Source organism: Pituophis catenifer, unplaced genomic scaffold (assembly GCF_029215685.1).
Source record: "Pituophis catenifer annectens isolate HBS135680 unplaced genomic scaffold, rPitCat1.0.hap2 SCAF_9, whole genome shotgun sequence".
Lineage (NCBI taxonomy): Eukaryota > Metazoa > Chordata > Lepidosauria > Squamata > Colubridae > Pituophis > Pituophis catenifer.
The window spans coordinates 15,915,545-15,942,399 of NW_027256889.1; the positions used below are offsets into that span (position 1 = coordinate 15,915,545).

General features: G+C 47.2%; 1 protein-coding gene across 2 annotated transcripts in view; it reads left to right on the forward strand.

The window, feature by feature from the left end:
- AHDC1 (AT-hook DNA binding motif containing 1) overlaps positions 1 to 26,855 on the forward strand; it is a 270,588-nt gene that overhangs the window by 197,937 nt on the left and 45,796 nt on the right. For both annotated transcript variants that reach the window (XM_070949747.1, XM_070949746.1), the window contains exon 3: positions 14,508 to 14,676. In XM_070949747.1, coding sequence (XP_070805848.1) covers positions 14,508 to 14,676 — 169 coding nt within the window. The remainder of the gene's footprint in view (positions 1 to 14,507; positions 14,677 to 26,855) is intronic.

A 26,855-nucleotide genomic window follows, 5' to 3' on the forward strand; every position in this document is an offset into this window, starting at 1 on the left:
CAAGGGCAACTCAACAACCGCCTGTCTTAACCAATGGAAATCTGGTCTCGATTGTGGTTCTAAGTCCCAGGACTTACCTGTAAGTGTAACTTTACCCACACAGTAGCACAGCCTGGATGTGGGGGAGAGGCAGGCTAATTGAGACTGTTTGCAAAGGAGGGCAAGACCTTCTTAAAACCGCTGTAGACAGCCTGGGAGTCTTAAGATCCATATTGATTCACAATCCATCCCAGCCTTGAAGTAAAAGTTGAAAGCAATTGTATTTCATTTTTTTTAAAAGAGAGGTGAAGGAAATCCGCCACTCTCCAGATCTTGTTGGCTCTTAGGAACCTCAGCTAGCAATGCCAATAGGCAGGGGCGAAGAGAATTGTAGTCCAATGTCTCATGGGCTACAGATCTGCCAACCCCTAACTTAAAGTTCCATTGTTTGCTTGCTGGCTGTACTTCTCTTGCATGTTAAATCAGTCCTTGAAACTCATTGGGAGCTGGTAACGCTCATCCACTTCAAATCCCGTAAATAGCGAAATGTTTATTTTCCTCCAGCATAGTTTACCGTTCTCCTACTGAGTTATCACGCTCCTTGGGTATGAGGATAAAAATCTGTGTGTAAGAACGGAATTGATTTCTAGTTAGCATCCAGAAAGTTTCCTCTCTTCCTCCTCCACCACCACACCTTTGGGGTTAGAAAATTTTGAACTGAAACGCAAACATGACACTTAAATGCTCAGGCAACTTTCCTGGAAATATTCCAATTCCCAGATTTATTATATCGAATTATGTGTCATCATGTTGACATTGACTCTCAGGGACCGATGCCTAGAGACCAACCTTGGTTGCAGGTATTGATTAAGGAACTTTGATTTGTGTTTGTTTTTAAATTCTGCAAACTGCCCTTCAAGACAGCTTTCTTTTTGGGGGGCAGCTGACCACTAAGAGGACAGTTAAAAATGTTGGGTAACTGAAGCAGTTTACTGAAATATAATGTATAAATAGGACAGAGAGACCGTGGTTTTAGAGAATTCATCTAGTGCAGTACATAACAAACCGTAATTTAGTGTGACGTGTGAACCCAGCTATATTGCTAGATGTAGCAGTGTTTGTTTAAGGCAGGGGTGTCCAACCTTGGCAACTTTAAGGCTTGTGGACTTCATTTCCCAACCATGGCTGGCTGGGGAATTCTGGGAGTTGAAGTCCACAGGTCTTAAAGTTGCCGAGGTTGGACACCCCTGGTTTGAAGTGAGGGAGGACACCTGGAAAGGTTGAAGGAAGTCCTACATGCCATCCAGAAGAGCAGCTGTCAGTGGCTGCAAGGTTGCATACTACATTCTTGCCTGTGTTTTCTTTAACTGTTATTAAGTAGGCCGCATGCTAATCCATCAACTATGGTTTACAAAACCCAATAGCTGGAATCACTTTGGCTTAATGTGATGTGTGAACCCAGCCTAGGTCAAGAAACCTGGGGCTATATGGACAAGATCTGATCTTATATAAAGCACCTCCCTTGGGTTGCCACGCTCATGTTTCCCAAGTATGGATTTTGTGGTTGACGTTATCATCACGATTTGTACAGGTTTTAATTACAGGCACACTGGTGTGCCTTATTCTTGTGATCTTTCCTCCAGTCTATGCCCTGACACATTTTTACAGATTTACAGATTAGCAGAGTTGGAAGGGACCTTATAGGTCATCTAGTCTAACCCCCTGCTCAAGCAGGAGGCCCTACACCGTTTCTGACAAATGGCAGTCCAGTCTTTTCTTGAAAGTCTCAAGTGATGAAGCTCCCACAACTTCCGAAGGCAACTTCTGTTCCATGGGTCGATTGCTCTCACTGTCAGAAAATTCCTCCTTATTTCCAGGTTGAATCTCTCCTTGTTCAGTTTCCATCCATTATTCCTTGTCTGGCCTTCGGGTGCTTTGGAAAATAGCTTGATCCCCCTCCTCTCTGTGGCAGCCCCTCGAATACTGGAAGACGGCTATCATGTCTCCCCTGGTCCTTCTCTTCACTAGACTAGCCATGCCCAGTTCCTGCAACCGTTCTTCATAGGTTTTAGTCTCCAGTCCCCTAATCATCTTGGTTGCTCTTCTTTGCACTCTTTCTAGAGTCTCAACAACTTTTTTTATAGTGTGGTGACCAAATCTCATTGTATACATGATGTACAATGACAATAAAGGCTATACTATAAAAACAGGATGCAGTACTTTTCTATCTCCTCCTTCTATTTTGGTGCTTAGCAGTTGGGTTTGGACCTAAACGTTTTTGGTGTTTGGCACCTCCAGTTTCTTGGCCCGCATAGCTTTCTAAAGCAGGGGTCTCCAATCTTGGCAACTTTAAGACTTGTGGACTTCAACTCCCAGAATTGAAGTCCACAAGTCTTAAAGTTGCCAAGATTGGAGACCCCTGTTCTAAAGCATCCTTGGCTCTTTTCTGGATTGTGGCATTCTGAAGCAGCTGCCTCCAACTCTCCAAAAATGTCCCCCCTCTTGTTAGAGACACACGTTATGATGGTCTAGTCTCCTGCAGTTGTCATTTCTCTTCCGCAGCTTGCAGAAGTTGCTGCCATCCTGGTGTTGTTATTTCTCCTTTGCAACATCAGGAATGAACGATAAAAACTTTAGAAGCAAAAAAGGTTAGAAAAAAGGTGATCATAGCAACAAATGAATGGAGGGTTGTTGTGTTTTTTTTTCCCCTTTGATAAAATAACGGGGATGAATTCCCGTTCTGGAACAGTGCGACAATCGTAAAGTTTTCCATTTGGGATGTCCTGTCTGGCGAGGCTAGGTAGCATCTGATCCCAAATCTCAGCCCTGAAAGGCCCCATGGAAACAAGAGTTCTCTTAGACGATCTTCCACCCCCTGTCGTCCCCCCACCCCACAATTAGAGAAAGAGTGGGGGAAGGCAAGGTCAGGTGCAGGCTTTGAGAATCAAAAGAGGAGAGATATCTTGTTCCCGTTCTTCTCATCGCCAGGCAGTTGCCAAAATCCTGTTTAGGAGCTTTGGAATTCTTCAGGGTTGGAGGTGAGGTAAAAACTTCAGAGCATCACAATGCTAAATTCTCTACCCGATGCCTGATCCACCCCCTCCCCAAAAAAAACGGGAGGGGAGAAGTGTGATTCTGCTCTTTCTCACTCTCTCTCTCCCACTCCCACTCCCCTCTTCCATCTTGAATGGAAAATTCTTGTTCCTCTGTTCCATCTCAACCAGGGAATGAAACAGCCTCCCAAGAGGTCCTGTTTTTAAGTTGGCTGGGGGGGGGAGGCAGAAAGGGAGGGAGGGAAGGAGGGAGGGAGGGGGGAGAGAGAGAGAAAGGCTGGGGGCCCCCGTGCCTGCCATTTGCTGCCTCCAAGGAGCCTGAAACTGTTAAACTAATTAAAGATTTTCAGCACCAGGATTAATCCTTTTGCAGGGTGGTTATTGTGAGCCCAGGTAGTCTATTAGTTTACCAGGCGAAGATATTGGATTTCTGAAAGACAAGTCAGCACTCTTTGGGGGCTGTTATCTTTCCAAGGCTCCAGGGGTCAGGAGGTAGCAAGGAGAGGTGACTGCAATCTTTTTTTCTCCCTCTCTTACACACACACACACACACACACACACACAGAGAGAGAGAGAGAGAGAGAGAGAGAGAGAGAGAGGAGAGAGAGAGAGAGAGAGAGAGAGAGAGAGAGAGATCCTTGCTGTACATGCTGCTAGGCTCTACCTTCTACATACACACCCTTTGCAATTTCATGTAAGCTTGCCTCTCCTTCCCTCCCTTCTGTCTCTCTCTCTCTTTTTCTCCGTTTCTTCCTCTCTTTCTCTCTCTGTTTTTTCTTTCTCTCTCTTTCTCTGTTTATTTCTCTTGCTTTCTGTTTCTCTCTCCTCTTATCTCTCTCGGTTTCTTTCTCTCTGTGTTTCTTCCTCTTTCTGTCTTTTTCTTGCTCTCTCTCTCTCTTTCTTTCTGTTTCTCTGTTTCTCTCTCTTTCTTTCTGTGTTTCTTCCTCTCTTTTTCTCTTTCTGTCTTTTTCTTTCTCTCCTTTCTTGTTTCTTTCTCTCTCTGTTTCTTCCTCTCTCTGTCTTTTTCTTTCTCTCCCCCTTTCTCACGTTCCCCCCACCCACCCCCTCTTGAAGGCCTTTCCTGCATCTAAGCATTTGTCCCTTCTCTTGTGTGGTCCCTGCTACATTTTGCTAAGGGAGGGGATGCCCTGGCTGACACCCCAGCAACGTCCACGTCCAGAGCCCCTAATGTGAAACATGTGGCAACAGCCTGGAGCTGAGTAAGGGAGGTGCAAGGGAGAAAGACCATTTGTCTCCTCTCCCTCTGCCGTCCCCCCCCCCCCCAGCTGTGGCCCTCTTCCACCCCTCCCTTCCTGGGGCCAAGTCTGTGAATAGTTGGCATGGGGAATGGAAGGCTGAGCTGAGTTCCGGCATGAGAAACAGCCTGGTATTCTTCTTCCCCCTGAGTTGAGACTTCGGTCTGTTTGAGGTTGTCTGCATGCTGCTGGCCCTTTGAGTTCCTTCTCTCTGAAGGAGCAGAACAAATACAGAGGGGAGGGGGGCTGCTTAAAGAGAGCCAGCACCAAGCCCGGCCTTAAGACTTCATCCACCAACTCACATGTATGGCCAGAGTGACCCATTCTGTATGCCAGGAGAATGAGTCATTGTCTGCTCTGGGGGCTTGGCTCCCTCCCTCCTTCCCTCCTCCTTCCCCAAAGCTCTTTTCTAGCTCAGGCTGCGCCTGCTTACCTGCCTTAGCATTCAGACAGGGAAAGAAATGTGGAGACAAGGTGGTGGGAGGAATGTGAGGGGAGACAGAGCGAGGTAACCAGAGGACAATCCTGCACGATGCACAGTCCCTTGTTTTGCTGAAGGCCAGGAAGTTTCTCAAGGGATGGCGCATCCCAAATGCAGGGAAGTATCAGGATTTTTCGTAGCCAGAATGTCTTGGACTGGCTTTAAGGTAGCCAGCATCACTCAGAAGCTCACGCAATAGCACTTAGACTTATATACCGCTTCAGAGTGCTTTTACAGCCCCCTCTAAGAGGTTTACGGAGTCAGCCTATTGCCCCCCCAACAATCTGGGTCCTCATTTTACCGACCTTGGAAGGTTGGAAGGCTGAGTCAACCTTGAGCCTGGTGAGATTTGAACTTTCAAATTGCAGGCAGGCAGCAGAAGAAGCCTGCAGTACTGCACTCTAACCACTGCGCCACCACGGCTCAGTAGGCTTCTTAGTGCGGACTCTGTTGGAAAAGGGCTTCAAGGAGCCCTGGTAGCACAGTGGTTAGAATGCAGCATTGCAGGTTAACTCTGCCCACAGCTTGGAGTTCGATCCTGTCCGGCTCAAGGTTGACTCAGCCTTCCATCCTTCCAAGGTCGGTAAAATGAGGACCCAGATTGCTGAGATTGTAAACCTTCCCAGAGAGTGCTGTAAAATGCTATGGAGCAGTATAGATATTCCTTGACTCAGAACCAGTTGAGCCCATTGTTAAGTGAGACATTTGTTCAGTACTACCACAAACCGCCTCCCACCGGCCGGTACGCTCTCACAGAGAGGGGTTCCTCCAGGTGCCGTCAGCCAAGCAGTGTCGACTGGGGGCCCCCAGGGGGAGGGCTTTCTCTGTGGGGGCACCCACTATCTGGAACGAGCTCCCCCGGAGATACGGAGGATCCCGGATCTGCGCACTTTCCGCCGCGCTCTTAAGACCTTCCTATTCCAGCAAGCTGGCCTGGTCTAATTTTCTCCCCTTTCTTTTAATTTTTTAAACTGAAATTTTAATTTGTTTTAAATTATTGGGATTTTTAATTGTCTTGGGCTAAATTATTTAATTTGGTTTTAAATTGTTTCTAACTTTTGTATTTATGTATTTTATTCTGTTCCTGTTCACCGCCCTGAGTCCTTCAGGAGTAGGGCGGTATATAAATTTAATAAAACATAAACATAAACAGTGAGTTTTGCCCCATTTTATAATTTTTCTTGCCATTGTTTTTTTAAGTGAATCACTGCAGTGGATAAGTTAGTAACCCGGTTGTTAAGTGAATCTGGCTTCCCTATGGACCTTCCTTGTCAGAAGGTCGCAAAAGGAGATCCAGTGACCTTGAGACACAGCAACGGTCGTATGTATGAACCAGGGGTGAAATCTACTTATCTTCCTTACCGGTTCAGAAGTGCACGCTTCTGCAGACCTTCTGCGCATGTGCAGAAGGTAAAAAACACATTACTTTCTGGTTAAAACCAGGAAGTAATGACACCCGGGCGGGTGGGTGGAGCTTTGCTCCGCCATCACTACCGGATCGCCAAACCACTGGCCAAGATCGCTATCAGATCAGGCGATCCGGTCCGATCTGGGAGCATTTCACCCCTGGTATGAACCAGTTGCCAGGCTTCTGAATTTTGATCACCTGATCCTGGGGATGCTGCAAAGGTCGTAACTGTGAAAATAGGGTCATAAGTCACTCTTCTCAGTGCCATTGTAACTTTGTACGGTCACTAAACGAACTGTTGTAAGTGGAGGGCTACCTGTATATAAGTCTAAGTGCTATTGCAGTGATGGCTAACCTTTTTGTCATCGTGTGACGAAAGCGCGCACACCCGCGCAAGTAGTGCACCTACATGCCGGCACCGATAATGCAATGTGCATGCAACACCCCCTATGCCCCCTGCCCCCTACGCATACGTGCAGCCCCCCTCCACACTCACCCCCCCCCGCATGCCTGTGCAACCCCTCCCGTCCCGTTTTGGCCCTAGCAGGCCTCCCTGCAGCCTTCCGGGACCTGTGCTCCCCTGCAGCCCATTTTTGGTCCCGGGCGGCTGCAGGGAAGCCTCTAGGGCCAAAACGGACCACAGAAAGGGCTCTGCGTGCCACCTGCGACACACATGCCATAGGCTCACCATCACTGTGCTATTACTATTTGAGGAAGGCATCTCTGGGCATGGCAATGGGTGCTCCTGATTCGCTTGGCTTTGCAGAAGAATGGAAGTATGTTAGGTTCCATTTAGGCTATTGAATAAAACCCTCCTTCCCCCACTCCACTACCTCCCTCCCCCGTGCATGGAAAGTGGGGGGTGTCAAAACCTTTTGGATGGTCTTGGTTATATCTTTCCCCATTTCAGAACCCCTGCTGCCCCCTGGAGCTGGAGGAACAGAGGGGGGGAGGAGAGGTTTGCATCCCTCTCCCCTGTGTGGTCAACAGTTGCTGTGAGCTGTTTTTGAAGCAGATGAGGTTTCCCAAGCAGCCACGGAAGAGGTGGGAATTACAAGCCCCTCCTGGCAGGCATAGGCTTGTTGCAACATAAGGAGAATCGGGCAAGGCAGGGAGGCCCAGCCCATGAATTACAAGGGTCCGAAGGACGGTGGGCAGTTGTTACTGTGCCGGGGGTGTGTATGTGCTCTCCTGGCTAGACAGCAACAATTCTCGCCATGGGCTTGTAGCCTTAGCTGAGGAATTGGGGCGACTGGGTGAGAAATTGCCTATGAAGAGGATCCCTCTGTGTGCGGGGGTGTGAGTTGTGTAGGGGCATTTGTGTGTAGGATTCTGCTTTGTATGAGTGTGTGTGTAGCTCTGCTACACTGAGCCACTGGCTGAGGTCACACATCACACCAAGTGATTGTGCACTTTGCTTTTGGCTTAGCCTTCAGTGGAAAAAAAAAATCCCGATTTGCCTTAGGATTTGAAATCAGGGTTTATTGCTCGCTGCCTGAATGCAACTGTGGCTTAGTGTGACATACACAAATGCCGTCCTCCTCGTTGTTTGTTTGCACTGTCTTGGATTTTTACCTGGTTTGGGATTTGCACCCTACCCAAGTCTCTGATTAGTCCAGAGAGGTGAAAAGCAAGAGCAGCTAAAAATGAATTTTGGGGATAAGCAAATCAGGATGAGTGAGTGGAAAAATGTGTGTGTGTTTTGTTTGTGAAGTATGTGCGTGTGTGTGTATTCTCTGTGCAGGTTCATGCAACATGATCCTGCAACACACATATGCATTGGTATCTTTTGCCTGTACCCACTTTTCCCAACTTCCAAGATCTTGACCCAGGGGTGGGCTTCGAAAATTTTAGTAAGGGGTTCTCTACCCGGTTGCTGGGTGGGTGTGGGCGTGGCCTAGTTGGTCTCCTGTACCACGGCAGTGGGAGGGTGCTTTTGCCCTCCCCGGCTCTGGAGGCTTTCCTTGAGCTTCCAGGAGGGCAAAAAACAGCCTCCCCAGGCTCCGGAGGACCTCTGGAGGCTGGAAACGGGCTCGTTTCTGGCCTTCCCAAACTTCTGGTAGGCCTGTTTTTTGCCCTCCTTGAGCCTCCATGCACGCCCTGCACTTACCTGAATCCAAAACGGGCTGGGTAGGGACTCCGGGGAGGGGCGGGGCGGGGTGGGCAGGTCAACCATGAGTGGGATTTGGGGGTTCTCCGAACTGCACAGAATCTTAGCTAGAGGATCTCCCGAGCCCCTGCCAACCCCCAGCAGCCCACCCCTGCCTTGATCCTGTGTGAGTTTACATGCAAAGGTGATGATATTCAACAGGATGCAGGAAGTCCTCGACTTACAACCCTTCGTTTAGTGACTGTTCGAAGTTGCAATGGCCCTGAGAAAAAAAAAGTGACTTATCACCGGTTTTCCCATTTTTGGCCATTGCAGCCTCCCCATGGTCATGTGATCAAAATTCAGGCAGCTGGCAACTGCTCGTCTTTATGACTGTTGCAACATCCCGGGGTCCTGTGATCACCATTTGTAACCTTTCCCAGCTGGCTTCCGGCAAGCAACGTCAATGGGGGGGGGGGGGGGAGAGAGACAGATTTGCTTAAGGACTGCACGTTTCACTTAACATCTGCAGTCCTTCGCTTAAACAACACTGGCAGAAAAGGCCGTAAAACGGAGCGCAACTTGGTGAACATCTTCCTTGCTTAGCCATTGGAAATTTGGGGCTCCATCGTGGTCGTACGTCGAGGATTAACACACACACACACACACACACCGTGCATTTCCTGGGAGGGAGCAAATGGGAAAAAGGACTTTGGATAGATCTCTTCTTTTTCTGGCCACGTGTCTCAGGGCTCCCGAGAATGTCTCCGCCTGCCATTTGGAGTGCCTTTCCTCTCCGGTGCATCTGGCCTTGTCTCTCTTGGTGCCAAAGGATCCCAATGGATTGACTCTGCATCTCTTTGTCCCATAGAAAGGTCGACTCCTGGGATTGGCGCTTTGGGATTTGGGTTTTTCCATGCCCCACTTGAGTTTAAAGGGAAGCTGGTGGGAGGGGGGGAGTATTGGGAGGGGCTGGGACCCACTGACTCGAATGAAAAGCCTTCTGTGTTTTGCCTGCTTTCTTCTGTCTTGCTGGCTGTTTCTGCCAGCTCCAGGCAGTTGAGACTGGCCTGGTCCTTCGAGGGCCGTTTCTTTCTTCCACATCGCCCTTTGCTGTAACTCTACACCTTCCCAGCTTTGCAACTGCCACCGTGTGCAGAGGCTGGGAGGGAACAGAGGGCTGCTAAGAAGGGCATTTACTTGCCAACTCCCAAAATTGCAGGGAAAGGAAAAGGGGGCTTCCTTAAAACGGAGAGGTCCAGATTCGATTCCTCACCACCACCTGCAAGCAAGAAACAGGCTGACTGAAGGATCAAGATGCACAAAAACACAAGCACGGTGGTTAAAATAGCTGCCGTCAGGTGTTGACTGTCTTCCCCCTGACCGATTCCAATCATCCTAAAATCTGGAACATGGAAAAAGTCCCCTTTGAGTTGGGCATGGCCCCTGGTGGCCACATGGACATGCCTGTAGTCTTCAGGGGGACGGACCATTTGGAAGTAGTTTGCCCTTGCCTTCTTCCTAAGGTTTTTGTTTTGATTTGATTTCGCAGTCCGCTTGAGTTCTCGGTGGTCTCCCAGCCACTTACTAATCAGGTCCAGCCATGCCCAGCTTTTGAAGGTCACCGAAGCCAGCTAGATGTCCAGGAAAGTAGGTGTGTAAAAACACAGGCATGAAAAGCAGAGGGAAGACCATGCCAGCAGCGGGGTACAGAGAGAGTGATACGCAGCAGGAGGATATCCAAGTGTGAACATAGAGTGGGATAAAAAGACCGAGGTGACAAATCAATTTTCGGTTGTAGAGCAAAGGACACAGTTCCATGGCAACATGGCTGGGCGAGGAAGAAGAGGAGGGCATGGCAGCGAGGAAGAATGCAAGAGTTCGGGGTGGATGCAAAGAGCAGTTGAAAAGCACAAAGGGTGGCCACTGGCGGCAGTGAGAGTAATAAGTAGCATCGCCCTCAAGAACTGGCTTCAAATTCCTTAGTGGCCGCCGTCGGTCAGCCTCAAATCCTCCGAAGAATTATTGGCGAATAAAAGGAGTGCAGTGGGGAAACTTTGGGTTTTGAAACTCTTTTTCCCATATTATTATTATTATTATTATTATTATTATTATTATTATTATTATTATTATTATTACTTCCATGCCCTTCATCAACTACTGCAGCTCAGGAGATGGTGCTAATTTGCTAATTTATCTTTTCAGAATCTGTCGCCTTTTCTTCTTTGCAGCTGCTTAATAAGTTGTTGGCTACTTTACGTCTGACTCTCTCTCCTTCCCTCCCTCTCTTTCTCTCTCTCCCTCTCCTTCCCTCTCTCTCCCTTTCTTTCTCTCTCTCTTTCTCTCTCCCTCCCTCCCTCTCTTTCTATCTCTCTTCCTCTTGCTCTCTCTCCCTCTTTCTTTCTCTCTCTCCCTCTCTCTCTCTCCCTCTCTCTTTTTCTCTCTCTCTCTTTCTCTCTCCCTCCCTCCCTCCCTCCCTCCCTCTCTTTCTCTCTCTCCCTCTCTCTCTTTCTTTCTCTCTCTCTCTCCCTCCCTCCCTCCCTTTCTCTCTCTCTCTCTTTCTCTCACTCTCCCTCCCTCTCCTGACAGAGGCTTTCTAGTATATCACTCGGAGAAACATTGAGTTCAGCTGGTAGGAAAGGGTCTAAATTCACTTAGTCTCCTTGTTGTCCCCATGTAGGCTTCCCATCACCAACCCACCCACCCCAAAAAAAAGAAAGCTCAAAACATAAGGATTTCCTCCAAAGTGGGCCTGTGACCATTCAAACGCCTCCCCTGACATTAGGACTTGGAAAGGTGTGAAGGCTTAGTCTGGATTGGGTCCCAAACTTTGCTTTGAAACTCTAGCTTGGAAATCCCGCTTTTTAAGCCAGGATTAATGGGTGGCCTTGGCAGCCTTTTGCATGGTGATGACCCACAGCCCTGGCTTGGCACAGGATCTTTTGAATCGAGCTCTTTCCCCTAGAATAAGTAGGTATATTTCCTCCTGAGATGCTGTCCCACCCAGTGGAGGAAGAGCCAATGCCACAGTCCACATTCTTTGCCCTTACCCCTCCCTTGCAGCCTGGCAGATGGACCAGGCAGATGTGTCAATATATAGATGAGGCCAGTTGTGTGAGCATAATCAGTCTCCAAAAATAAACAGTCCTAGACTGGCCCAAATTCCAGTCTCTGCTTCAGTTCTTTATCTGTGAAATGGGAACTGGTCTGTTCTTGCAGTCCCAGGAAGGGGAATTTGGGATTCCAAGGGAATTCAGAACCAAAGGTTAGGTTTTCTGAGAGGGAGGAAAATTAATTCTTGGTGGCTGGACCTTAGTCTTGGCCAGTGTTTCTCAACCTCATCATTCCCTTCCCTTCCCTTCCCTTCCCTTCCCTTCCCTTCCCTTCCCTTCCCTTCCCTTCCCTTCCCTTCCCTTCCCTTCCCTTCCCTCCCCTCCCCTTCCCTCCCCTTCCCTGCCCTGCCCTGCCCTGCCCTTAATGGAAGACCAAGTCAACTTGCCAAGCTCCTCTTTGCCTGAGATATCACTTGATTGGGGACTTTCAGATGTGTTTGTCAAATGAAAATGAAATCCTTTCGCCTGCAATCACCCGCCACATATCTCGATGGCTCACCTATTTCTTGCAGTCACTGCGTCTCGTTGAGATTGTTGCGATAAGTAAGAAATGACGCTTTACGATGGGAAATAGAAGAGGCAAGGATGGGGAAGTTGACATCCTGGGAATGCTTGGAAGCACGGCCTTGACATCCGAGCGATGGTGGCATGGCATTCAAGATAAGGAGTAGTGGATTCTTGGCTTGCAAAGGACTTGTGCAGATATAATGGCACCAGAGCAGGGTGTAGCATTGTGTGGATGAAATCTGGGAGAGTGAAAGGTTGAAGTGGGGAGATGCCCCCAACTGCTTGGCAAGCAGAGCCGAGGTAGCAGTTTAATTCACGGTTGTTTCTGCTACCCTGACCTTCTTCAAGTTGCTGCGTGCGAAGGGTTGGATATCTGTAGCCCTTGCAAAGTTGTTGTTGTTTTGGTTGTTGTTTCATCCTTGTGCTTAAGACTAGCTCCCATTCCTAGGCAGTGGTGAAATCCAATTTTTTTTACTACCGGTTCTGTGGGTGTGGCTTGGTGGGCGTGGCTTGGTGGCGTGGCAGGGGAAGGATATTGCAAACTCTCCATTCCCACCCCACTCCAGGGGAAGGGCCTGGTGGCTCAGCAGACTGATAGCATTGTGATTAACACCAGCTGTCTGCAATTACTGCTAGTTCAATTCTCCCCAGGCTCAAGGTTGACTCAGCCTTCCATCCTTTCTAAGGTAGGTAAATTGAGGACCCAGTTTGTGGGGGCAATAAGCTGACTTTGTATAAATATACAAAAGGATGAAGGCTATTGCTTAACACATTGTAAGCCACCCTGAGTCTCCGGAGAAGGGCGGCATATAAATCAAATTAAAAAAAAAAAAAAAGGACACTGCAAAATCTCCATTCCCTCTCCACTCCTGGGGGAAGGATATTGCAAAATCTCCATTCCCACCCCAATCCAGGGGAAGGATACTGCAAAATCCCCATTCCCTCCCCATTTTGAGGCCAGCCAGAGGTGGTATTTGCCGGTTTTCTGAACTGCTCGAAATTTCCACTACCGGTTCGCCAGAACCTGTGGATTTCACCCCTGTTCCTAGGGCTTTCCAGGTTCTATTTCTGCTTTGCTTTATTGGCTGCATCGTTCACCTGAATGCACATAGGCCGGTTAGTGAATTACCCATTTTATGGGTTTGTTCGGTTGTACCTCGAACAGAGTGAGTTGGGCTTGCGCAATGCACTAAAGCGCAGATGCACATGTGTGCCCGTTGCACTTAGAGGCCGATCACGGCAACAGCTGACTGAGCTTAGTAGGCCGTTTGTATGTAATTGCTACGCTCACCACTGACTGAGTTAAGGATGTTGAGTGGACACACGCACACAAAAACACACACACATTGAATAGCTGTAGTATTGAAACAGACGGACGCTTTTGTATGCTTCGGTAAATAGACCCAGAAATTCTCCAATGCAGGTCGGTGAAACCCCTGTCTCTCTGGGTAAAAGTGCACAAGCCGTGTGAAAACCCAGACACGGATTTTGGTGTGCAGACCATGAATACCCCTTCTCTCCCCACCCCCTTCTCTCTCTCTCTCTCTCTCACTCACTCACACACGCACAGACACATACTTGCTCACACACCACACAGCTTGAGATAGTAGGATGACTGCAGCTAATAGAGTTTGGCTGATACCCCTGCAGGGCCGTGATACCATGGACAAAAAGGGAAGAGAAGAACGGGGAGGGGAAATCAGACGAGGAAGGAAAGGCCCGAGAGCGCCTGGGATCCGATGAGTGACAGCCAGGTCTGGCATCCAAACAGATGCACAGACATTTTGTCTGTTTATCGGAGCCACACAGGCCTCTGACCCACACTGTCGTGCCTCTTGGGTGAGGTGTGTTGCATTCTCCAGGAGCCTGCCCCCCTCCTCCCTCGTGCACATCTGTTGTACTCCAAAGCCAAACTCTTTGTATTTTTAATGACCTTGAGCAGGAACCAGCTACCCTGAACAAAAGGCACAGGATTCCCTCACTTCTGGCGGGTGGGGGCCGCCCTCAAACTTGCTTCTAAGCCAGGAAGGCTCGGGAGGGTGGGAGGCTGGGAGGGAGGGAGGGAGGAGGGTCCTTCCTTGCAAAAAATGAATGGGTGGGTCAGGTTTTCTCTTCTGCCTCTGCAAGGCGGCCACTGTTTCTAAGGGATAGGGCCAAGCAGGGTTGAACACGCTTCATGGGACAGTCGGCCAGCCCTCTCCAGCCAGAAGGATCGTTTGGCCAGGGAGAGGGGTATTCGGGTGGCGGGAAAGGTAGAGTCGGCATGCATACCTTCTCCATCTTGTCTACAAAATGGAAGCTTGTTTAAAAAAAAACAAAAAACTCTGCAAGCTTGGAAGGGGAAGAAGAAGGTAGCACAAGGGAGCGTAGTTATTTGTGCCATCAGAGCTGCCTTTGCCTTGCATCACTCATGCAGGCACACAGAGAGAGAGAGAGAGGCACACACAGATCCCCAGACTGGACACTTCCCACCCGCTGCTGCGTCCCTTTGAAATGAAATCTCTTTGAAAAGAGTTTTGTGGGGGGGGTGGGGAGGTTGTTTCAAACCGGTGTCATCTCTCTCCCTGCTCCTCCTGTTCCCCTTCTTCACAAGCCTGGGTCTGTGTGCTTTCCTTGAACAGATGGGATCTCCAATGCGTGCCAGCCCATTGGACTGGAAAACGGAGCCAACCCGCCAGCTGAATGGTTCCCGTGCAGCCAGGGTCCAGGGTTGCGGCCACCCAACAGCGAAGTGGACGGCAGCGAGAGGAACTTCCGGGTGAATCTTCACTGCAAGTATGGGCGGCCCAGGTACGGGGGACGGATGGAGGGGCGAGGAAGGGGCTAGGCAGGTGAACTTGACTTTTCTGCTCTGGTTGGTGTAGAGCAGAGGTGGGGAACTACGGCCCCTTCAGTTGTGGACTTCAACTCCCAGAATTCCCATGCCGGCTCAGCAATTCTGGGAGTTGGAAGTCCATAAATCATAAAAGGGCCATCGTGTTTCCCCACCTCTGGTGTAGCGCAACGGATCGCTAAAAGTTCTAAAACCCCGTAAGATTCAAGGAGGCAAATCAAGCCAAGAGAATTGTGAACTGGGTGGAAAAGTCTCGCTCTCTGCCTCGCTCTGTACTTGCGTTAAAGGAAACATGAGAATAGATTCTAGTACAGTGATGGCAAACCTTTTTGGGACGGAGTACCCAAACAGGAACATGCATGCATGTGCGCATGTCAGAGCACCAGAAACCCAAAGATCAGCTGGCCGGCGCGCATATGCCTGTTTTTGGGCCATTTTCAGGCCATTTTCTGGCTATTTTTGAGCCATTTTCTGGCCATTTTCAAGCTGTTTTTTGGACCATTTTGGGGCCAAAAATGGCCCAGAAACGCCTGAAAAATGGCCTGGTTTTTGGCCATTTTCCGGTGCTCTGGCACCTGGAAATACCAGCTGGCCAGAAAGCAGAAGAGCAGCTAGCGACAGCACATGTGCCCACAGAGAGGGTTCTGCATGCCACCTCTGTCACATGTGCCATAGGTTCGCCATCACAATTCTAGTCCTTCCAAGAGGCAGGAACAAAGTACCTCTTTGAAGGGTGTTTGCTTCCCCCTAAGCAGCAAACCAGGCTTCTCTGCCCCTAGGGGAAAAAAAGCATATCAAGAACTTGCAATCTGGTCCTTTCCCTGGCATGCTAGATTTCTGCTTGCCTTTTGTCCATAGTCTACAGTGGTGCTGAACACTAAACATGTAATTTGCCATCACTGTTTTCTTTCTTCTGCCAGTAGGAAGAGATGAGGCTGAGATGGGACATTAGGATACTGTCCCCATTGCATTGTCATCTCATGTCTTGATCCCAGTTTGTCTGACCTCAGGATGTCTGATGCGTGCAAATGTAGGATCAGTTGCAGATGGTCTATCTCAACTAAAGCAGCTGCCCTTAGTAGAACAGAGGTGTGTTGTTTCAATTTCCCCCAAACAAAACTTCAGATACCTGTCGTGTAAAAGGAAAATTCTGAAGATTAGAAGAGCTCAACTAAATGGTTTCCTTGACCATCATCGGACAGGATTTCCCATGGCCTTTTCAGAGATGTTTTCCTGACTTCCCAGTTTCGCCTGCAGCTTTGGATTTTTTTATATATAGGTAAAGGTAAAGGTTTCCCTCGCACATATGTGCTAGTCGTTCCCGACTCTAGGGGGTGGTGCTCATCTCCGTTTCAAAGCCGAAGAGCCAGCACTGTCCGAAGTGCGTCTCTGTGGTCATGTGGCCGGCATGACTCAACGCCAAAGGCGCACAGAACGCTGTTACCTTCCCACCAAAGTGGTCCCTATTTTTCTACTTGTGTTTTTTATGTGCTTTCGAACTGCTAGGTTGGCAGAAGCTGGGACAAGTAATGGGAACTCACCCCGTTACGCGGCACTAGGGATTCGAATCACTGAACTGCCAACCTTTCAATTGACAAGCTCAGTGTCTTAGCCACTGAGCCACCATATCCCTACTATATATAGATCTAGATTATAATCTTTTTATTGGAGTCTTTAACAACAATAGTAAGAACTCGGGCAAACTAAAACAGAACGAAGGAGAAATAAAAGAGAAAGCTAAAAGTGCAACAAAAAAAAAGTAGAAATTTTTTTTTAAAGAAGCAACCTCTGACCTTCACAGCAGTTATAAGTACAATTATATTTTAACCTCTCTCTCTCTCTCTCTAAAGTTAATCGTGACTCCCTTCTTTCTATCTCCATCCCGTCTAATCATCAGAGTCATAAATCGCAAGTTCACTTTTTTTTCTTTTTTAGGGTAAAACTCCATAAAAGAGTTTCCAGCCACCGTTAAGTGTAGGTATTGTCCTTTCTTTAATCAAATGAGTCAATTAGGCCATCTCAAGAAAATTCCATCGTCTTCATCAACCTTCCTTCAGGGTGGGTCTTTTCATTTTTGTGCTACAGTAATGTCACTGCAGTTAGCATATTAAAAAAAAAACAGTGATTCGTGGCTCTTTGGTACAGGTAGTCCTCAGCGTACAACAGTTCGATTAGTGACCATTCGAAGTTACAATAGCACTGAAAAAAAGTGACTTATGACCGTTTTTTCACACTAACTGCCGTTGCAGCATAGCATCCCCCACAGTCGTGTGATCAAAATTCAGACACTTAGCAAGTGACTCATATTTATGACGGGTTGCAGTGTCCTGGGGTCAGGTGATCCCCTTTTGCGGCCTTCTGACAAGCAACGTCAATGGGGAAGCCGGATTCACTTAACAACCATGTTCCTAACTTAACAACTGCAGTGATTCCCTTAACAACCGTGGCAAGAAAGGTCGTAAAATGAGATATAATGCACTTGACAAATATCTCGGTTAGCAACAGGAATTTGGGGCTCACTTGTGGTCCTAAGTTGAGGACCTACCTGTAATTGTTCATCCATCAGTCCCAGGAGAAAAAGTTCTGGTTTCCTTTGAATGTTCACTTTGGATTTTTCTGGTGGGTTGCCACCCAAGGATGAACCTGTTTCAACTGTTTCTACTGATTTTCTGGTGGAAAACTGATGGTCCAGTCACAGTCAAAGAGCTCAACCTACCTGTAACCTTGTTGCTGGTATCCTTAAGATTTATATTGACTGTTTCCTTATGACTATCATTAAGTGTTGTACCTTATGATTCTTGGTGAACGTATCTTTTCTTTTATGTACATGGAGAGCATATGCACCAAGATAAATTCCTTGTGTGTCCAATCACACTTGGCCAATAAAGAATTCCATTCCATTCCATTCTATTCTATTCTATTCTATTCTATTCTGTTCTGTTCCGTTCCGTTCCGTTCCGTTCTGTTCTGTTCTGTTCTGTTCTATTCTATTCTTTTTATGTACACTGAGAGCACATGCACCAAAGACAAATTCCTTGTGTGTCCAATCACACTTGGCCAATAAAGAATTCCATTCCATTCCATTCCATTCTATTCTATTCTATTCCGTTCCGTTCCGTTCCGTTCCGTTCCGTTCCGTTCTGTTCTGTTCTGTTCTGTTCTATTCTATTCTTTTTATGTACACTGAGAGCATATGCACCAAAGACAAATTCCTTGTGTGTCCAATCACACTTGGCCAATAAAGTATTCTATTCTATTCTATTCTATTCTATTCTATTCTATTCTATTCTATTCTATTCTATTCTATTCTATTCTATTCTATTCTATTCCATTCCATTCCATTCCATTCTATTCTTTTTATGTACACTGAGAGCATATACACCAAAGACAAATTCCTTGTGTGTCCAATCATACTTGGCCAATAAAGAATTCTATTCTATTCTGTTTTTGAGTTCTGAAAATAATCTGGATGGAGCAGATTGCTGAGCAAGTCAGTTGTTAAGTGAGCTTTGCCCTATTTTATGAACTTCCTTGCCACCGTTGTTAAAGTGAATCACTGCAATTAAATTAATAACCCATTTCCTGACTGTGGAACCGCTTGCCTCCAGAAGTTGTGGGTGCTCCATCACTGGAGGCTTTTAAGAAGAGACTGGACAGCCATTTTTCTGGATTAGGGTAGGGCCTTCTGCTTGAGCAGGGAGATGGACTAGACCCGTGATGGTGAACCTATGGCATGCGTGCCAGAGGGAGCACATAGAGCACTCTCTGTGAGCACATGTGCCATCACCAGCTGCTCTTCTGGTTTTCAGCGCACACATGCATGCCAGCCAGCTGGTCTTTGCGGAAAACAGCCGGAAAACAGCCAAAAATGCCCCCAAAAATCCCATCTCTGGATGGGGAGAAATAGGCTTCCACTCAACCCTTCCAAGACTGAGTGGCTGTGGCTGCCGGCGTCCCAGTACAGCCAGTTAGTCCCATCACTAACTATTGGGGATGAGTCATTGACCCCCGCAGAGAAAGCTCGCAATTTAGGCATCCTCCTGGATGCACGACTGTCTTTAGAAGATCATATAACAGCCATGGCCAGAGGAGCTTTCTATCAGGTTCGCCTGATTCGCCAATTGCGTCCCTTTCTAGACCGGGACTCATTAGCACAGTCACTCAAGCCTTCGTCATTTCCCGACTTGACTACTGCAATGCTCTCTATATGGGGCTCTCCTTGAAGTGCACCCAGAAGCTCCAACTGGTCCAGAATGTGGCCGCGCGAGTAATTATGGGAGCAACATGGCGCTCACATGTAACACCTCTTCTACGCGAGCTGCACTGGCTTCTGGTGGCCTTCCGAGTGCGCTTCAAGGTGTTGATTCTTACCTTTAGAGTGCTCCATGGCTTAGGACCTGAGTACTTACGAGACCACCTGCTGCAACCGATAACCTCCCACCACCCAATACGCTCTCACAGAGTAGGCTTACTCATAGTACCATCATTAAAACAATGTCGTCTAGTAGTTCCAAGGGAGAGAGCCTTCTCTGTGGGGGCACCTACTCTTTGGAACAAAATACCCCCTGGAATACGAATAATCCCAGATCTTCGCACTTTCCGACATGCCCTGAAGACCTTTCTGTTTCAACAAGCAGGGCTAGCATAAACATCTAAATTCTATGCCAAAATCTTAGCAGATACACTAAGTTGACTCAATTTATTATTTACTGTTTAAAAAAAAAATATATTATATGTATATGAAATCTTATTCTGTTCACCGCCCTGAGTCCTTCGGGAGAAGGGCGGTATAGAAATAAATAAATAAATAACAGACCATTTTTAGGCCTTTTTGGGGGCATTTTCAGGGCCATGTTTGACCCGAAAAATGGCCTGAAAACGGCAATAAAAACGCCCAAAAAACAGCCAAAAACAGCCAAAAACCAGGCATGCGCGCACTGGCCAGCTGGTGTTTGGGTTTCCGGTGCTCTGGCGTGCGCGCATGCACAAACATGCACACACGTTCCGGTTTGGGCACTCAGTGCCAATAAGACTGGACTAGACGATCTCCAAAGTCCCTTCCAGCTTCGTTATTCTGTTAGATACTTCCGGCCAACTTGGTTCCTCATCTTCTCCAAATAGTGTTATCTTACCACTAGATTTCAGCGGTGCTTTCTTGGAGGTCTACCCAGCTTAGGAAAAAAAAGGCCTAAAGAGCACATTTTTTGCTGCATTATAGATCGGTCCGTTCTGTTTTAAGACCGTGTGTGATCCACCAGAAGCTGTTTGCTCTTTCCCGCAGCCCCGTGCAGATCCGAACAACAATGCAAAACATTTGGAGTTCGCAAAGCAGTAAGATGATCAAGTCTAGCCAATTGGGTGGGTGGGTTTCAGTTGCTGGCTTAAATGCTACGCAAGGCATTAGATTCCTGCGCTGTGGTCCCTCTGGCTTCATTTGTGAGATTCGTCCATCTTTTCCCCTCTCTCACTGCTTTAGAAATTTGTGGAAATGAGCAAAGATTCCAAGGATTCTTGTTGGCCAGGAAGGCTGAGGTTTCTTGCTTGCACTGTGCATTGGTAGAGCCCATGTGTGCAAACACGCAGGCACATACACACAGATACACAGGGTGCCCTGGCCTGTTTCTGGCTGCTGTCTTTTGTCTGTCAGAACTTGGAAGGGTGGGGTTTGGGGTTGAGGAAATGCACTGGAAAGACATCCTGCTTTCTCTGACTTCCCTCCCTCCCTCCTGCTCTCTTGGGTGCCCCAGATCCGTGCTCTTTGCTGCTGCTTTCCTGACCCTTCTTTGTTCACATCTGGCCAAGAGTTGCTTGGAAACATCAGTTGCAAGGATGGGGAGGGAAAAGCTGAGTGTTCTCACAGGAACGGATGGGAAGCATTGGAAAGTGCAGGAGGAAAGCCAGGTCCGCAGCAGATGCTGATCTCCTTCCTTCTTCCTTTTGCTGGACAGCCTCAGGAAATTTCGGGACAGGCTGGAAAGGAAGGAGGCAGAGAAGAAGAAGAAGAAGGGGGTGGGGAACGGAGCATCCAGAAAGCAACGGAAAACACCATCTTTTGCAAAGGGTCCACTAAAATAGCTAAAAGGCGAGGGTCATCTGCAGCTGGCAGGCAGCAGGGAGGAAGATAGCCTCTGGAGCGGTGCAGAGAGAGCCCTCGGAGGCGCAAGACAGCCGAGTCTGCCAAAAACATGAGGTCACTTCCTGCTGTGGCTTTTCTGCAATGTGGAGCCCTTCTAGAGCTGAGCCAGAGTGAGGGAAGATTCAGCAATGGAAAAAAAAAAGGATTTTTTTTTTTTTTGCCAAGGCTGATGAGAAGCAAAGAAAAGGAGATGGCCGGGCCTGTTGGAAACAGCACAGGAGAGATGTTTAGGGTGGGATTGCAGCTTCATAGGAAGTCGATGGAGACTGTTCTGACTTCCTCCCACCATTTTGGCCAGGGAGATACCTCTTGACCCAGATTTCCTCCGTGTCCCGATGCGCAGAAGTGGAGATGTGGAATCTTTTAGCAGCTCTGTCCTGGTGTTGCAGAAGGAATGGCATCTGTTGGGATTGGGGCGGGTGGTGGTGGGGCAGGCTAGAGAGCTCGGGGTGGGTTAAGGCAGGATGGGCTTCTTCTAACCCTTGTGGAGATTTGCAGTACCCATTTCACCTGCTAAGCCTCTGTCAAACCACACACTCATCCCACCGCCAGCCAGGCTGATTTTCCCCGTTTGGGAGCTAAGTTTAAAACAATAAATAAATAGAACGGATATCTTTGTGGCCATGCTTATGTAACAAGCTGGGTGGGGAATTCTGGGAGTTGGGGGTGTCCACCCATCTGAAAGCTGCCAAGGTTGAGAAGCAAATGCGTCAACGAAAAGGTTAGCGACTAAACTAAAAAAGTTTAAGACACACTAAGCGCCAATGCAGCTGCTGTGTTTTCAGTGGATTTGATTAAACGCATTGGGCCAGAAACAGCCTGTAAACCAGTCCGTTTGCTCTTGATAGCTTCCTCGAAGAATCCTTCTAGGGCAAAAATTTGGTTCCACTTACCATTCTGTCACATACACACAAGGGTGGGCTGCTGGGGGTTTGCTGGGGTTCGGGAGAACCTCTAGCTAAGATTCTGTGCTGTTTGGAGAACCCCCAATCCCACTCCTGGCTGGCCCTGCCCTCCGCACCCCTCCCAGGAGTCCCCACATGCTGTTTTGGATGCAGGTAAGTGCAGAGCGTGCACGGAGGCTCGGGGAGGGTGAAAAACGGGCCTACCAGAAGTTCGGGAAGGGCCTCCAGAGCCTGGGGAGGCCGTTTTCAGCCTCCCAGAGGCTCGAGAAAAACCTCTGGAGCCTGGGGAGGGCAAAAACACGACCCCTGCTGTGGTGCAGGAGGCCAACTAGGCCACGCCCACCCAGGAACCGGGTAGAGAACCCCTTGCTAAAATTTTTGAAGCCCACTCCTGCACACACACACACTCCAGCCCTAAAGGATTTACCTGCCCTACTTAAATTCTGGAAAGAACACAAAAGGCAGTTGCTGGGCCAAAGGAAGGAGCCAGCTCCTTTCTCTAAGAAAATGCTCAGTCTTGTTTCCTTCTCCAACTTTTGTAGCCCGGAAACCAGAGTGTGTTGGCCTCTCTTCAACCCAACTTCCTTTCCAAGTCTGGGGTTGTTTCCCATCACAGGGGAGTCCTCCAGGGCCTGTTTGCTGTTGGTCTCCATCAGCAGTCCTGTGGACATTTTTAGATGGACCTTACTTTTCATTCTTCCAGGATCTATAGCAGAGGTCTTCAAACTTGGCAGCTTTAAGAGTTGTGGACTTCAACTCCCAGAATTCTGGGAGTTGAAGTCCACAAGTTTTAAAACTGCCAAGTTTGAAGACCTCTGATCATATAGGCAGACTGGGATGTTGTGGGAATCAGGAGGTGGTGCAGGCCGTCAGGGAAATGCTATATAGGGAGTCCTCGACTCACGATCACAATTGAGCCCAACGTTTCTATTGCTAAGCTAGACATTTGTTAAGTGACCTAATATAGTGACTGCGTTTTATGTTCCTTTTTCAATAGTTATTAAAAGTTACAATGAAAAAAACAAAAAAAAACCCAGTGCAAATTAAAAAAAGAAATTGCAGAAAAGAAAAAAAACAGAAGGAAAATAGACAAGAAAGAAAATAAGAATCTAGTAAAGAAAAAGAAAAGAACAAGAATATAAACAAAAAAATAAAGAATATAAACAAAAAAAGAATATAAACAAAAAAATTGTTTATATTTGTGATGAAGAGGGAAATCAACTTCTCTCTTCATCATAAATATAAACAATTTTTTGTAACTTATCGCCTTTTCTTCAAATACAAGAAACGGGCTCTTCTTCCCATCCCTTATCTATAAACAAATCCTTAAAGCCTCTTCATTCATCGTGGGAATCAGGAGGTGGTGCAGGTCATCAGGGAAATGCTATATAGGGAGTCCTCGACTTACGACCACAATTGAGCCCAATATTTCTGTTGCTAAGCGAGAAAGTTGTTAAGTGAGTTTTGCCTGATGTTACGACCTTTCTTGCCACCGTTGTTAAGTGAATGACCGCAGTTGTTAAGTTAGTAACACAGTTATTAAGTGAATCTGACTTCCCCATTGACTTTGTTGGTCAAAAGGGGATCGCATGACCCCAGGACACTGCAATTGTCATAAATGTGAATCAGTTGCCAAGTGCCTTAATTTTGATCACGTGACCATGCGAAAAACGGTCATAAGCCACTTTTTTCAGTGTCATTGTAGCAATAGCAATAGCACTTAGACTTATATACCGCTTTACAGTGCTTTTACAGCCCTCTCTAAGCGGTTTACAGAGTCAGCCTATGGCTCCCCCAACAATCTGAATCCTCATTTTACCCACCTTGGAAGAATGGAAGGCTGAGTCAACTTTGTGACTTCGAACGGTCACTAAACAAATGGTTGTAAGTTGAAGACTACCTGTAATGACCGATCGGGTAACTGGGGAGATAGAAAGAGGCTATGAACAAGTCAATAATATGGTGATTACGTTAATTTACAAGGACCTTTTAAGGTTACAGTCTTCGTTTTTGTGTTAAAAATGTGTAGAAACAGGGATGCCACGGATACTCTATTTATGGACGTTTTTATTGTTCCTTTGAATGCTGCCCAGAGCTGTTATAAATTTTCTAAATAAGATCAGATTAGATCGGATCGGATCACATCACATCAGATGAAAATTACCCAGAGCTTGATAGATTTATCCGGTCATGATTTTGATGAAAATGCCTCCGTGTGCAACTGCAAACCCGTCTTTTCCTTTCTGAAAACAAACACTTTATCAGTGACGGAGGGACGGCAAGCTCATTGCATTTCTTTGCTGCACAGGTTTCCAGTGGCAGATTGGTTTTTTTTTTTTTCTATAAGACAGGGATGTCAAACTCGAGGCCCGGGGGCCGGATCCGGCCCACAGGGTGCTCAGATCTGGCCCGGGGGGTTGCCCTAGAAACAGCAAAGGACCGGTTTCTGGCAGCAAAAATGGAGTTCGGGAGAGCCGTTTGCGTCTCTCCCAGGCTCCGTTTTCAGCCGCGACGGCCTCCTGCCACCCTCTGCCAGTGAAAATGGAGCTCGGGGGGGCCGCGCCCCCCCCTGAGCTCCATTTTCACTGGCAGAGGGTGGCAGGAGGCCGTCGCGGCTGAAAACGGAGCTCGGGAGCCTGTTTCACTGGCAGAGGGCTTGGGCCGCCACAGACACCCCCAACATGATTGATGTTGAGCAGGCCACGCCCACCCTGGCCACACCCACCCCAGCCTCCCGAGGTCAAACACAACCCTGATGTGGCCCTCAATGAAATCAAGTTTGACACCCCTGCTGTAAGGCCATGCTAGCTAGTTGGCTCTCTTCCGATGGACTGCCGTTCTCATCAGCTCTAGCAGACATGGCAGGGGTAGGACTGGAGATGATGGGATGTGGTGGGGGGACCAGCACCATCACAAACAGAACCGCTGCTTTGGAGCATCTTGGGAATGCCAGTTTTCAAAGGAAGGAAGAGCTCCTTTGCTGGAGAAACACTTTCCCAATCTGATGCCTTCCAGATGCGTTGGACTTTTAACTTCACATCTGGCTGGCAGCAGCTTCTGAAAGGCAGCTCGGGAGACTTAAGGAAAAGTCCAGTTGGTCCAGCAGTGCACGAGGCACTCGGGAAAACCATCTTGGGCTCGGTTCTGAGTTTAGGTGAGCAGATAATGCTGCAGTTTACTGTTGGGGGCTGCAAGAAATATCCAAGTAGCTCCAATCACATCCAACAATTCTCAGTGGGGGGGGTGCTCACTGAGAATGCAATTCTGTTAACTATTTTTCAGACCGGTGCTGCTTTGACTATTTATCTTAGGATAACCGACTCTCCTTATTAATCCGTTATTGGGCCTTGTTCATTGTTCATAGCAAGCCTAGCTGAACTGGAAGCTTTATGTTGCCCGCCCACACAATCTGATGTTCTGTATCTTTTTCTCAAGCCCAGAAAATGTACAGCTTTGGTTCTAGAGTTGCTGAAAAGCGTAGCCAAGGATGCATTCTGGGGTGGAGGGGTGAGCAAATCATGAACTCCCAGGCAGGAGTGAAATGCTACCAGTTAGCTCCAGTTCAGGCGAATCGGTAGTGATAAAAAATACCGGTTTGGGCGAACCGGTAGTTAAAAAAAGCTATGATCTGATGATCAGCGCGGTTTAGCTTTGCTAGGAAGCAGGATTTGCTGCTTTCTAGTGAAGCTAAACCACGCGGCACAGCTGGTCCCTCCCTCGCTGTTCTACTTACCTTCCCAAGCCTCCTTTTGGTGCGTGCTGTGTGCGCGTGGCCAGCGAACCAGTAGCAAACCGGTTCAGATTTCACCATTCTGAAGATTCTGAAGACTTGGCCTGATTATGAAGTTCCTGGGCATCTCTGCTGCATTTTGCAATCAAAGATTGCACACAAAAGCACATGTATTAGGGAAAGTTGTTTACAGAAGTGCATACATGAGGGAAGATTAAGGAAAATAAATACAGGCTGTCATTGCCAGGGGGAACCTCCTATAAATATAAAAGATTTTTCTACCTTTAAAAAAAAAGAATAGCAGAACAATGCAAAAATTGGAATTGCTCAATATAAGCAAATCTGGCGGACAGCCTAAGTACACCTCCATCTGTACCCTGAATTCAACAGACATTTTGTGTCCTTTGTACAGTATATGGCAGGTACAGCCACGGTCTTCAAGTCTGAAAGAAGATTTAGCTGTTTCATTGTTTTGCTCCCTCTTGGCTCCACGTTTGTTATGTATTGTGCGTGAATACAAGAATGGGATGAAGATGTCTAGACTGCGTATTCCTCTTCTTGTCAAGTGTTTAGGGATAAGACTTTAAAAAGTTTTGGTTTTTTTTACAGCAACATACAGCAGAATACAAACAACAAACCCAGAGAGTGCCCTGGATAATTTTGCTATATTGGATTGACAAAAGAGACGTTAAAGCTTTGAAGAATTTTGTGAGACGGGACAGAGAAAATATGAAAGAGAAATCATGTTTTAGGTCACTGTTTGAATGGCCTAAGTTCAGGGTTGTTCAGAGTAAAAGACAGGATTTTAAAGTTGCTTTATTTGATCAAGGTTAAAATAGATTCGTTATTATAAAAGTCTTAATGGACTTTTGCTGATCAGGGCTGAATGAAGAGGCTTTAAGGATTTGTTTATAGATAAGAGATGGGAAGAAGAGCTGGCTTCTTGTATTGTAAGAGAAAACGATAAGTTACGAAAATTGTTTATATTTGTGATGAAGAGGGAAGTCGTTTCTATCGTTCTTTTCTTTTTCTTTACTAGATTCTTATTTTCTTTCTTGTCTATTTTCTTTCTGGTTTTTTTCTTTTCTGCAATTCCTTTTTTTTTTTCTTTTTTTAATTGGCACTGGGTTTTTTTTCATTGTAACTTTTAATAACTATTGAAAAAGGAACATAAAACGCAGTCACTATATTAAGCTTTAAAAGGAGATAAAGGGTAAGCAACAGGGTTTTTTTTATTTGTTTGTTTTGCTTCACCCCACCCATTTAAGATTATCCACTATCACCGCAGATCAGCAAGCAATGAAAAAAAAAATAGAGTTTAAGCTTTGATAAATAGGCCCCATTAAAATCCTCTCCTGGGGGAAA